General features: G+C 49.4%; 1 protein-coding gene across 6 annotated transcripts in view; it reads left to right on the plus strand.

The window, feature by feature from the left end:
• Window positions 1-14,243, plus strand: part of smarca4a (SWI/SNF related BAF chromatin remodeling complex subunit ATPase 4a) — a 168,279-nt gene that overhangs the window by 48,726 nt on the left and 105,310 nt on the right. For 4 of the 6 annotated variants that reach the window (XM_070867227.1, XM_070867230.1, XM_070867224.1 and 1 more), the window contains exons 2-5: window positions 3,877-4,134; window positions 7,011-7,143; window positions 8,186-8,560; window positions 12,960-13,058. In XM_070867227.1, the coding sequence (XP_070723328.1) occupies window positions 3,913-4,134; window positions 7,011-7,143; window positions 8,186-8,560; window positions 12,960-13,058 (829 nt within the window). In that variant the 5' untranslated portion in view covers window positions 3,877-3,912. The remainder of the gene's footprint in view (window positions 1-3,876; window positions 4,135-7,010; window positions 7,144-8,185; window positions 8,561-12,959; window positions 13,059-14,243) is intronic. The other 2 variants (XM_070867225.1, XM_070867226.1) reach the window with 1 other exon arrangement.

Below are 14,243 nucleotides of genomic sequence, written 5' to 3' on the forward strand. Positions count from 1 at the left end.
CAGAGCCCTGAGACGCCTGTTCGTGCCGTGTGAGGACTCTGTGTTCTAATTATAAAGCTGCCATCTCTCTCCCTTGCCCTACTCCCTCCCGAACCAGGATTTGTGTTTTTTTTTTTGACTGTGTTTTTTCCCCCCCAACAGTTTTCCTCCCCCCTTCTAAAGACGCAATTCAATCGGGAGGGATGTAAGACAGGCTGCCGATTCGCTATCACCCGTTTTACATCATTGCACTTTAAAATTACCCGCCCTGCCTGGAGTACAGCTCCCTCTCCTCCCCTGAAGGCACTGGTTCCCCTGGGTTATAGTTCCCCCATCTCTTCTGAAGGCACTGACTCTCTCTGAGGTACAGATTCGTGGGTGCTCAAATAGCCGTTCTTCGTGCATGAGCCTAGACAGTGAGTGTTCGCTGACTATTAGGCCATGAGAGCCATCGCAACTGAGTCCAATCCTATCCTCACCAAGTCACTTACCTTGGGAAATAAGGATGTAAAGCGATCGGAATGAAAGGGAAATTGGGATTCAAGAGATAAAGCGCCACCGGGGCTGACGAAATGGCAGAGCAGGCTCAATGGGCCAAATGGCCAATTCCTGTTTGCGCATTGCATCTTAACACAAGGAATTTCCAACAGGAGTCACCGCAGAGTGATCGGGAATGGGAACCATGGTCGACCTTGTCATTACCCAAACTGAGATGCTGAAGCCCATTTTAGCTCACCCACCCCCTCCCCCAACCAGTACCAGGTTGTGATCTTACTAACCTCCCACCTCTCTGTAGCTCAGCATTGCTTTGGTGGGTGGGTGGGGGATGGTATCCTCACATTCCTGTAGGAAGGGACCCTTCCCCAGTACTAACTCGAGTCATGCTGGATAATTTGGTTGCTGGCTGCGTTTATTTTGGGCTGCAATGGGGCAGCCGTGCCGAGAGAGAGAGAGAGAGAGAAAGAGAGAGAGAGCGAGCGAGCGAGAGCATAAACTTGCCCATGATTCCTTTGACACAAATGCTGCCTGAAGTGTATTTGCCTGGCAACCCGCATGTCAGTTCCAATTCAGGCCAAGCAGTGTACAGTTGGCTCCACATCAGCGCACACCTAATCTAATCACCGAATTCCAATCTACCAAATCACTTCCCATTCTCTCCCATTATGTAGAATTCCAGGGCTATAAATTATTTCCCACTCCGACCCTATCACAAAGCCCTGATCCTGGAACAATGTTTCTCCCCAATTATTGCATGCTTTCAGCGCGCTGAGCATAATCAGTACCCTGTCTAACCTCACCCGACAGTCACAGAATTAGAATCTAGTCTTCCACAGTAATGTATTCTTCTGAGAGCTAATGATTGCAAATATGGCTACATAATTGAAGTGTTCAGAAGTGATGACAGTCCTTTCAAAATGCACATTGTTTCTGCCTCAATTTCCCCCCTGTTCTCCTGCCCCTCTCCTCTCTTGAAGGCGTCATTTTTTTTAAATCTGATTATGCTCCTGTGATGTTCCGCTACATGAAAGGCGCTATATAAATGTGTGCAGTTGTTGATACGTGCTGGGTGATACTAGGGAGAATGTCCACTCAAGCATGGTTCCACTATTGTCAAGGTTCCACTCGAGTACAGTTCTGTTGGTTGCACAACTGTCCGTGGGGGCTTACCTAATTGGCCATTCTTCCTGTGGGTTGATGAGGAGTGGCTATTCAACCATGAGGGTGCCTCACAAATGAGCCAAAAATGGCTAGAGAGTCATCATCATCATCATCATAGGCAATCCTTCGGAATAGAGGAAGACTTGCTTCCACTCCTGAAGTGAGTTCTTTGGTGGCTGAACAGTCCAGTCCAACACAGACTCTGTCACAGGTGGGATATATAGTCGTTGAGGGAAGGGGTGGATGGGGCTGGTTTGCCGCATGCTCTTTCCACTGTCTGCGCTTAATTTCTGCATGCTCTCGGCGTTGAGACTCGCATTGCTCAGTGCCCTCACGGATGCACTTCGAGCGGTCTTGGGCCAGGGACTCCCAGGTGTCAGTGGGGATGTTGCACTTTATCAGGGAGGCTTTGAGGATGTCCTTATAGCGTTTCCGCTGCCCACCTTTGGCTCCTTTGCCGTGAAGGAGCTCCGAGTAGAGCACTTGCTTTGGGAGTCTTGTGTCAAAGGAGTTCCATATGAGAGCAAATTTATCCTTCAGGAATTGGTCATCCGTTGATGGCCGTACACTTGTCAGAGCACCCAGCCTCTGGATGTGCACATCTTCAGTGATCACCAAGTTCTGACAGGGGGCAGTCGAGAAATGTTCCTTCTTGCAGAACTAAAATGCCATGTTTCACACAAGGCCCTGTAGAGCATCAGGTGGCAAATACTGGGCAATGCTCCACTGGCCAGCAGATCAAACAAGCCTAGGAGAAGAAGGAAGGAAGACTTGCATTTGTATAGCGTCTTTCACGACCATCGGACGTCCCAAAGTGCTTTACGGCCAATGAAGTACTTTTGAAGTGCAGTCACTGTTGTAATGTTGAAAACCCGGCAGCCAATTTGCGCACAGCAAGCTCCCACACACCACAATGTGTTCGTGACTCGGTCATCTGCTATTACTGATGTTGGATCATAGAAATAGCACAGAATGGCGGCAGACTAGGAAAAGGGGAGGTGCAACGAGACCTGGGTGTCATGGTTCATCAGTCACTGAAAGTGGGCACGCAGGTACAGCAGGCGGTAAAGAAGGCAAATGGTATGTTGGCCTTCATAGCTAGGGGATTCATAGAAGCAGGGAGGTCTTAATGCAGTTGTACAGGGCCTTAGTGAGGCCTCACCTGGAATATTGTGTTCAGTTTTGGTCTCCTAGTCTGAGGAAGGACGTTCTTGCTATTGAGTGGGTGCAGCAAAGGTTCACCAGACTGATTCCAGGGAAGGCTGGGCTGTCATATGAGGAGAGACTGGATCAACTGGGCCTTTATTCACTGAAGTTTAGAAGGATGAGAGGGGATCTCATAGAAACATATAAGATTCTGACGGGACTGGACAGGTTACATGCGAGAAGAATGTTCCCGATGTTGGGGAAGTCCAGAACCTGAGGACATAGTCTTAGGGGTAGGCCATTTAGGACTGAGATGAGGAGAAACTTCTTCACTCAGAGAGTGTTCAACCTGTGGAATTCCCTGCCGCAGAGAGTTGTTGATGCCAGTTTACTGGATATATTCACGAGGGAGTTAGATATGGCTCTTACGGTTAAGGGGATCAAGGGGTATGGAGAGAAAGCAGGAAAGGGGTACTGAAGAAATGATCAGCCATGATCTTATTGAATGTCGGTGCAGGCTCGAAGGGCCGAATGGCCTACTCCTGCATCTGTTTTTTCTATGTTTCTGGAAGGAGGCCATTCGGCTCATCGAAGCTGTGCTGGTTCTTTCGAAGAGTGATCCAGTTAGTCCCACTCTGCTGCTCTTTCTCAGGTCCCTGTCATTTTTTTCTCCTCCCAAGTATTGATCCAATTCCCTTTTGAAGGCTACTATTGAATTTATTTCCGCCCACCACCCTATCTGGCAGTGCATACAAAATCCTAACCACATACAAAAGTTTTTCCTCATGTCGCCTCTGGATCTTTTGCCAGTCGCCTTGAATCTGTGCCCTCATGTTAGCGACCCTTCAGACATTGGAAATAGTTTCTTTTTATTTACCCTTTCTAAACCCTTCATGATTTTAAACACCTCTATAAAATCACCTCTTAGCCTTCTCTGCTCCAAGGAGGGATAAATATTGGCCAGGACACCGGGGGAGAAGTCCCTGTTAGAATTTACAGTCTTCAAGTCAAGTATTTTAGACACGCGAGCTAAGGCACGCCAGGCTAGGATGGAGGTAAACGCACAAGGTAATCTGTATCTTTTTATTGAAGGGTAGACGGCCAATTATCAAAGAGCGCCGCTGAAAGATGTCCACTCCCGATCCTCCGATGGGAGGCACACCTCGCCCGGGCCCCTCACCAGGACCTGGACCTTCCCCTGGATCGATGCTAGGCCCCAGTCCTGGACCCTCGCCTGGCTCTGCACACAGTATGATGGGACCAAGCCCAGGGCCTCCGTCTGCAGGTCATTCCATGACTCCCCAAGGGGCTGGAGGTTACCCTGCAGAAAGCATACATCAACTTCATAAGGTAATGGAGCTTAACTTTATGTGAAAATCTTTACGCTTGTGATGAAACTATAATGTGTGTTAAAAATTAATCTTACAAAAAGAGTTCTGAAGCAATGAGGCTCAACCGGCGATTTCTGCTGATGATAAACTAGCTCTAGTATTCCTATTCAGACTTTCATAGAATGATACAGCACAGAAGGCCATTCAGCCCATCATGCCGATGCCGGCTCTTTGGAAGAGCCATCCAATTAGTGCCACTCCCCCCTGCTCTTTCCCCACATCCCTGCAAATGTTTCCTTTTACCTGAGTCACTATCTCTGTAATCTACTCCAGCCCCACAACACCCCCATCCCTGAGATGTCTGCGCTCCTCTAATTCTGCCCTCCTGAGCAACCCTGATTATAATCGCTCAACCATCGGTGGCCGTGCCTTCAGCTGCCTGGGCCCCAAGCTCTGGAACTCCCTGCCTAAACCTCTCCGCCTCTCTCCCTCCCTTTCCTCCTTTAAGACGCTGCTTAAAACCTCCCTCTTGTTATTTTGGTCATCTGCCCTAATATCTCCTGAAGTGGCTCGGTGTCAAAATCTGTTTGATTATACTCCTGTGAAGCGCCTTGGGATGTTTTCCTGCGTTAAAGGCGCTATATAAATCCAAGTTGTTGCCATTGAGCCCCTGAACCCCCTCTTTTATCGACACGGTTAATGGCAATTGCTCTTCACAGCTTTCTTTCCACATCCTCCTACACTCCAAATACACATCCTGGATTCTTCTCCCTGAATCCTGCCGGTGTTGAAATCGAGACCGGTCACACCCTCTCCAGGAGCCCAAGCTCCAGAATGCCTCGCCTCCCTCAGTCCCCCTTTCACAGCCCACAGGCTTTTAAAAGCCAAGCCTGACTGTACCTAACCAGTCTGACTACACTTAACCACACCACCCTTTGCGTAACCTCCGTTACTCTCCTACTCTTCCGAACGCGCTGATACCCTGCACTATACTCATCTGCCTTATGCGTTGGATACCTTGCATTGAAGTATATACAATTAAGCACTGCCAAAACCCCTTTGTTGTCTCTTTTCTAACCTTTATTTCCTCAGCCTTCCAAATTCACTTACTAATTTACTACCTTCCATTTCCAGCTTGCATTCACTCCCTACTGCATCGACTTGGATACACCCTTGAAGTCCCGTAACCTACAGGGCTACGGACCAAAAGCTGGAAAGTGGGATTAGGCTGGATAGCTCTTTTTTGGCCGGCACAGATACGACGGGCCGAATGGCCTTCTGCGCCATAAATTTTTATGATTCTATACTCCTGATCTGTTTCTAATGTTTCTCAGTGCGAGAACATTCTGTAGAGTGGCTCTGGTAGCACAATGGCTGCCTTCTAACATGACAGTCGCGAACCTGAATACCAAAGCAGCCAGTTGCCCACACTTGCCTTCCGTGGATTTAAAGTGACTTATTACTCTTTTTGCACCCAATCCCCCTTTCTAGCCATATCTTATGTACCATTTTCTTATGCTGTATACCCTCTCACACATCACTTGGCCCTGTATAATAAATACTGTGCTATACCGTGCCCCTCTGTGTAATATCCCTATGTGCCACAACCCTGTGAGTCACACCCTTGTATACAAATGTTCTCTCTATATAACACCCTGATATACCACACTCCTCTGTATAAAACCATGATATAGCATACCCCTCTGTATAACACTCTGAAATAGCACATAAGAACATAAGAATTAGGAACAGTAGTAGGCCATCCAGCCCCTCGAGCCTGCTCCGCCATTCAACAAGATCATGGCTGATCTGGCCGTGGACTCAGCTCCACTTACCCGCCCGCTCCCCATAACCCTTAATTCCCTTATTGGTTAAAAATCTATCTATCTGTGACTTGAATACATTCAATGAGCTAGCCTCAACTGCTTCCTTGGGCAGAGAATTCCACAGATTCACAACCCTCTGGGAGAAAAAATTCCTTCTCAACTCGGTTTTAAATTGGCTCCCCCGTATTTTGAGGCTGTGCCCCCTAGTTCTAGTCTCCCCGACCAGTGAAAACAACCTCTCTGCCTCTATTTTAACACCCTGATATACCACACCCCTCTGTGCAATACCCTGATATATCACACCCCTCCATGTACACCCTGATATACCACACTCCTCCGTATAACACTCTGATATAGCACACCCTCTGTGTAACACTCTGATATACCACATTCCTCTGTACTGCACTCTGATGTACCTTGTATCTCTGTATAACATTCTCTGTTCCCATACCTCCCTAGTTATACCACTCCCTCTTCATTCTGCGTGACTCCTAATGTCTGTTGCAGGGACAGTTCCTGCCTTTCTTTGTCGATTAATGAGGTTAAACAGTTAAGTTCTGGCTGCGATCTGCTCCTCACCACTCTACAACTCGGTGTCACTGGTGTCTGAGAGGCTGACTTTGACATTTCTGCTTTGAACATTCTTCGAATCCACATGCAGCAGGCAGGATTCATTGTGTTAAATCAGTGGCTGCAGGCCTGCTGAGGGGCTGGTTCCTTAGGAATCCTGTCAGTCACACCTTCTCTCCTGATTCCAGCAGCTCCCCTCGGGATACCCCTCACGTGCAGGCACTTTGCTGGTCGTGCCGGCCCTTTGTCGAGACCTTCAAGGCACCCGCTATACAGCTCAGTGCTCGGGCTGCTGGGCTAACCACGGCTAAAGCCTCCTCCACCCCCACCCTTCCTCTCTCTCTGTTCCATTACATCTGTTTCCCCGAGAGCCCTGCTCCACAGAGAGGCAGAAGACTGTGACATTAATGGATTGCACAATCTCCGGTGCGAGCTGTGTAATTGCAGCTCTGTGCCAGCTGAATGGGAACACTGCCTCCAACATCTTTTCTTCTTGCAGGCTATGGAATCGATGCATGAGAAGGTGATGCCCGATGACCCGCGCTATAGTCAGATGAAGTCTATTGGCATGAGGTCAGGTGGGCACAGTGGCATGGGACCTCCGCCCAGCCCCATGGACCAGCATTCTCAAGGTACAAGGCTTTGCTTTTTATTTTGTCTTTAATTGAAAAAAAACATGATTGTAAATACTTTTTTTTTTTGACCCCTCTGGTCTTTTGGTTTTTTCTTTCCTGCGCACTTAGCCATTTCAAAAAACAAAATGGCTGACCAGCTCCTGGCCTCTATCAGTAGCACTCCGTCACCGCTGCTCAGAACCATGGGATTACAGTCTAGGGGGACTCGCTCTCCATCTGATTTACTTTCCCTCCTTTCCTGTGGAGGAAACTGCCGCCCCTGTCCCTTCACCCATCACCTCGCCAGCTGCTCACTGACCTACATTGACTCACGGTCCGGCAACGCCTCGATTTCAAAATTTTCACTCTTGTCCTCGCCTCCCCCCGCCCCCCCCACCCCCGGCCCCACACTATCTCTATAATCTCCTCCAGCCCCACAGCCCTCTGAGAACTCTGCGCTCCTCCAATCCTCCTGTGCATCGCTGATTTTCATCGCTTCACTATTGGTGGTCGTACTTTCAGCTGCCTAGGACCTAAGCTCTGGAATTCCCTCCCTAAACCTCTCCGCCTCTCTATCACTCTCTCCTCCTTTAAGACGCTCCTTAAAACCTAACTCTTTGACCAAGCTTTTGGTCATCTACCCTAATATTTTTGCTTCTCCCAGGAGATCACATGGCTCCGGTTGGGGTGGAGTGTAGAATGTTTCAGTGTAAGGGGTGACGCAGTTGTGTGAGTTGGACTAGTTGGGCTGGGTGCTCTTTGCTTTTCCGCCATTATTCATTGTTCATAGGTTTGTATGAAACCTTCAGGGCTGCTGACCGAGGGCCGTGCGGCTCTTTGTCAGCTGGCGTGGACACGATGGACCGAAATGGCCTCCTTCTGCCCTGTAAATTTCTATATTTCTATATCTGGTTAAGAGCTCAGTGTCAAATTTTGTCGGATAACGCTCCTGTGAGGTGTCTTGGGACATTTTACTATGTTAAAGGCGCTATATAAATGCAAATTGTTGTTTAGTGAGCAGGAAAAAAAAGTTAATCTTGCAACAACTCTTCAATTATAGGTTACCCTTCTCCTCTGGGAGGTCCTGAGCACGCCCCAAGTCCAGTACCTGCTAACGGCCCTCCTTCAGGACCCCCAATGCCTTCTGGACCGGGAGGGGTTCCTATGGATGGTGGAGACCCCCAGACCCTGGGGCAGCAAAACCGCGGACCCTCCCCTTTCAACCAGGGGCAGCTGCATCAGCTGCGAGCGCAAATCATGGCGTACAAGATGCTGGCAAGAGGCCAGCCCATTCCGGATCACCTGCAGCTGGCTGTACAAGGGAAGAGACCGCCACCTGGAATGCAGCAGCAGATGTCGTCACTACCTCCGCCCTCTAACCCTGGCACTGGAGCAGCTTCGGGCCCAGCACCCGGCAACTACAACAGGCCGCTCGGTACCCACCTCTTCAATTACCTGACGGGTCGCGCTTTTAACTTGCATTGATTGTTAGCGGTGGCGAACAAACCAAACTTTAGTATAAAGCAGACACACTCATAAGCAGGCCATAGCTGATCTTCGACATCAACTCCACCTTCCCGCCCGATCCCCATTGTAATGTATTTGCTTCATGGGTTCTGTGCTAAAGCACTCATAGCAACACATTGCTATTAAGAACTAGTTGGTTTATTAACAAAGGTTTAATAATCACACTACACATTACCAGTCCATCCACCAGGCTCACAGCCACCTGCCTCATCATGGATTCGCCTAAATCCAACTGACTGGTTTTTTTTTTGAGTCTTGTGAACATCACGTGACTGGCTAAGCCACTCACAATTCAACAGCTCTACAACTATTTTTGTTGTATCTGTAAATCAAATGCCCCCTTCTTAAAGGGGCACTAAAACTGACAGTTTCAACAAATTAAACTTTAAACGATCAAATTTAAATTTGGTTGCTGGGGTTGATGACGCACTCCAGTCCCTCCGGCGCCCACCTCTCGCGGAAGGCCGCGAGCGTACCGGTGGACACCGCGTGCTCCATCTCCAGGGACACCCTGGCTCAGATGTAACCGCGGAAGAGAGGCAGGCAGGCAGTCAGGCTGAACGACCCCCTCGACCGCCCGCTGCCTGGACTGGCTGATGGCCCCCTTGGCCATGCCCAGGACCAGTCCTACGAGGAAGCCTTCCGACCCTTCCACTCCCCTCCACACAGGGTGCCCAAAGATCAGGTGTGTGGGACTGAAGTGCAACCAGAATTTGAGGAGCAGCCCCTTCAACTAATGGAACCGGGGCTGCAACCTTGCACATTCAACATAAATATGGAACACATACTCCTCCAGACCGCAGAAATTGCAGACGGCCTGGGAGCCTGCAAAACTGACTTAAAAAACGATTGCACGGGACTGCCCCATGTAACACCCTCCAGGCCAAGTCCCCAATAAATAGAGGGAGGACTCCCACGTAGAGCGCACTCCATTGGAGACCCCGTCCCCTCTAGACGGCAGGATGGTGCAGCATGGCGTTCAACAGCTCTACAACTATTTTGTTGTATACTTTAATCAAGTGCACAATGATTAAAGGTGGGGGGTCAAACCAAAACCTTTTCAAGTGCCCCTTTTTTTTGAGGGCACCAAAACTCTAATTTTACAAGTGCCCCCTGGCTAAAGGGGGGGGGGGGGCACTAAAAACCGACAAGCTTAAACAAATTAACCTTTAGACAAGTGGTTCAAATTTGGTTGCCGGGGGTGATGATGCACTCCAGCCCCTCCAGCGCCCACCTCTCGCGGAAGGCCGCGAGCGTACCAGTGGACACCATGTGCTCCATCTCCAGGGACCCTGACTCGGATGTAACTGCGGAAGAGAGGCAGGCAGTCAGGCTAAATGACCCCTTCATCTGCCCGCTGTCTGGACCGGCTGATGGCCCCCTTGGCCATGCCCAGGAGCAGTCCTACGAGGAGGTCTTCACGACCTGCCCGCTCCCCTCCGCACAGGGTGCCCAAAGATCAGGAGTGCGGGACTGAAGGGCAACCAGAATTTGAGGAGCAGCCCCTTTAGATATTGGAAGAGGGGCTGCAACATCGCACATTCAGTAAAAACATGGAACACAGACTCTTCCAGACCGCAGAAATTGCAGGCGGCCTGGGAGCCAGTGAACCGACTTAAAAACTTATTGCACGGAACTGCTCCATGCAACACCCTCCAGGCCAAGTCCCCAATAAATAGAGGAAGGACTCTCGTGTAGAGTGCACTCCATTGGGGACCTCCGCCTCCTCCGGACAGCAAGATAGTGTTCCATGGTGTGTTTGGATGGCTGACGAGGATGGCAACGTGGAGAGTGTGCATGAGCAGCCCGTACAGGGAATACCCTCCGTGCAGAACTGAAAGGCACAGAGGGGATTTCCCGGAGGAGGCTCAAGTTGTGAGGCGCCGGCTCCCGAGGGAGGTTTCGGGGTTTGACGCCGATGATGAATTCTGTCCGGACGGGGGTCAGTTCGGACGGGATCTCCCCACGTGCTTGGGCCTCCTCGACACACCTAACGGAGTCAGGGCCCAGTGCTATTTTTAGCGACTTGATGGCATTGGCCGGACGTCGGCCCAGAATAGGCGCCGTGCCATCAACAGCTCTACAACTCTTTTGGTTGGAAAACAAAATTAAACAGTTAAATCAAGTGCCCCCTGATCTGGGGGACACCCCAAACACTTATCAAGGCCCTTTTTGTATTTTTTTTGTTTTTTTTAATGGTTTTTTTTTTGTGGGTTTTTTTGCGCACTAAAGCCATAAATTTACAAGTGCCCCCTATAAAAGGGGAGGGGGACACTAAAACCGGCAATAAAACAAATTCAACTTTAAAACATATAAAATCAAATTAAAATTTGGTTGCCGGGGGTGATGATGCACTCCAGTCCCTCCGGCGCCCTCAACAGCTCTGCAACTCTTTTGGAGTAAAACATAATTAACATTAAATCAAGTGCCCCCCCTACTCTGGGGGACAGTCCAGCCACTTTTCAACTGCCATTTTTTGGGGGGTTTTTGTGTTTATTTTGATTTTTTTTTGTGATTTTTTTTTTTGGGCATTAAAACCATAAATCATAAATTTTACAAGTGCCCCCTATAAAATGGGAGGGGGACACTAAAAATCCGGCAATTAAACAGTGTGTGTGTTCATGTGACAGTCTGCTCATTGGGGACGGAACTGAGGTTAACATTAAAACTGGTGCTGGTTGTGTATGAACACATACATTTGGGAACATTTCTCGTAGCCCCTTTTAATGACTAAATTGTCCCCCTCCTCCCTCATGCTCACTTTTCATCCTCCTGCCTTGCAATCTGTATAGAATGTGGCACCGTGGAATGAGGCACAGGGTACTGGGGCACCAGTATACCAGGGCACGGTACTGGGGCACCAGTATACCAGGGCACAGTACTGGGGTACCAGTATACCAGGGCACAGTACTGGGGTACCAGTATACCAGGGCATGGTACTGGGGTACCAGTATACCAGGGCACGGTACTGGGGTACCAGTATACCAGGGCACAGTACTGGGGTACCAGTATACCAGGGCACGGTACTGGGGTACCAGTATACCAGGGCACGGTACTGGGGTACCAGTATACCAGGGCACAGTACTGGGGTACCAGTATACTAGGGCACGGTACTGGGGTACCAGTATACTAGGGCATGGTACTGGGGCACCAGTATACCAGGGCATGGTACTGGGGTACCAGTATACTAGGGCACGGTACTGGGGCACCAGTATACTAGGGCACCAGTATACTTGGGCACGGTATTGGGGTACCGTGAATTGGAGCAGTGGGTATTGGGGGTACCAGTATACCAGGGCATGGTACTGGGGTACCAGTATACCAGGGCACGGTACTGGGGTACCAGTATACTAGGGCACGGTACTGGGGCACCAGTATACTTGGGCACGGTATTGGGGTACCGTGAATTGGAGCGGTGGGTATTGGGGTACCAGTATACTAGGGCACAGTACTGGGGTACCAGTATACTAGGGCACGGTACTGAGGCACCGTGAATTGGAGCAGTGGCTATTGGGGTAAAGGGGGGTACCAGTATACTAGGGCACGGTACTGGGGCACTGTGAATTGGAGCAGTGGTTATTGGGGTAAAGGGGTGTACAAGTATACTAGGGCACGGTACCGGGGTACCGTGAATTGGAGCAGTGGGTATTGGGGTACCAGTATACTAGGGCACGATACCGGAGCACCGTGAATTGGAGCAGTGGGTATTGGGGTACCAGTATACTAGGATACTGTAACGGGGCACCAGCGCAATGGAGTACTGGAATACCGTGCATTGAGGAACTGGGTACCTGGGACCAGTATATTAGTGAACAGTATATTAGGTCACTTGAGCATCAGTGTATTGGGGCACAGGATACTAGAGCATTGGGTTCTAGAGCACCCACATGTAGCGGCATTGTAGCGTTACTTCCCCCTCTACTGAGCTGCAGGTCTTGGTTGTGAAGAGGATGCTGAGAAGGTCCTATGTGACCTGTGCAGGGGTGACCGGAAGGAAGATCAGAGGGAGTAGCATCACTGAACAGCTCTCATGCCTTTGTGGCAGTATAAGAGTTTGATTTAGTGGTAACCTGGGACTGGCTGCACTCACTGACTCAGGAAGAGGTGTGGTTTGGGAGTGTCTAGTAAAGGGAGAACCGCAAGAATGTCTTGGGGTGGGAATTGGCCGTATCCAGGCCCTGCCAAAGCACTGGTCCTCACATAAGCTTCCCATTGTTATCTTGAGTTCAACTTCTAAAACCAACCCCACCTGTGCCATTGCATCCATTTGATTTTCTCTCTTCCCCTGCCCTCATTTCCTCTCACAGGTATGGGAGGATCCAACATGATGCCTCCAGGATCTGCTGGAGTCAATCAGGGAATGCAGTGCCAGCCTCCTGGTGGACCATCCAAACCCTGGCCAGAAGGTAAGGCTCTTTGGTTCTTTGGAATTGTCAAGAAACCCAATTAAAGGGCCGAGGCTTCAAGTGCGAGACGAGATCGAATGTAAAAGCGAAGACAAGATAGAACAGGAAGCAGCGATTGTGGGACCTCCTAGCTTGTGTTCTGAAAGATTTTGGGAAGAATGGAAGGCTGAGGGCTTTAAGGAGTTCTGCAATTTCCCAGGTCCTGCAAAGGAATGAGTTAGAGATGGTGCGATGAGTTTGATTTCAACATAGTGAGGAGGAAGAAGAAAGTGTAAGATGGGGTCTTCGGTTACTTCAAAGGAGCACTTTCAGAGGATGGAATTATGAAGACAGGATGCATAAACTTGGCTTGTATACCCTTGAGTATAGAAGGTTGAGGAGTGATCTGATCGAAAATGTTAAAGGGATTCGATAGGGTATAGAGAAACTATACAAGGGCCGCAATCACTGTCCCCTCTTATTTTTTGGGGGGGAGGGTTGTTGTGCGGCCCCTTCACAGTAGCGCACACGTGCGAAACCATGCACCTTATAGGGAACATTGAGCACGATCTTAATATTAGAACTAGGCCCTTCAGGAGTGAAATCAGGAAGCACTTTTTCCACACAGAGGGTGGTAGAATTCTGGAGCCAATCGAGGACTTCGATTGAGAGCATTAGTTTTTTGTTGGCTTAGTATTAGTATTAGGCAGTCCCTCGTATAGAAACATAGAAACTAGGTGCAGGAGTAGGCCATTCGGCCCTTCGAGCCTGCACCGCCATTCAATGAGTTCATGGCTGAACATGCAACTTCAGTACCCCATTCCTGCTTTCTCGCCATACCCCTTGATCCTCCTAGTAGTAAGGACTACATCTAACTCCTTTTTGAATATATTTAGGGAATTGGCCTCAACAACTTTCTGTGGTAGAGAATTCCACAGGTTCACTACTCTCTGGGTGAAGAAGTTTCTCCTCATCTCGGTCCTAAATGGCTTACCCCTTATCCTTAGACTGTGACCCCTGGTTCTGGACTTCCCCAACATTCCTGCATCTAACCTGTCTTAAACCCGTCAGCATTTTAAACGTTTCTATGAGATCCCCTCTCATTCTTATGAACTCTAGTGAATACAAGCCCAGTTGATCCAGTCTTTCTTGATATGTCAGTCCCGCCATCCCGGGAATCAGTCTGGTGAACCTTCGCTGCACTCC

The sequence above is a fragment of the Pristiophorus japonicus genome, chromosome 24 (genome assembly GCF_044704955.1).
Source record: "Pristiophorus japonicus isolate sPriJap1 chromosome 24, sPriJap1.hap1, whole genome shotgun sequence".
In the NCBI taxonomy this organism is placed as follows: Eukaryota; Metazoa; Chordata; class Chondrichthyes; family Pristiophoridae; genus Pristiophorus; species Pristiophorus japonicus.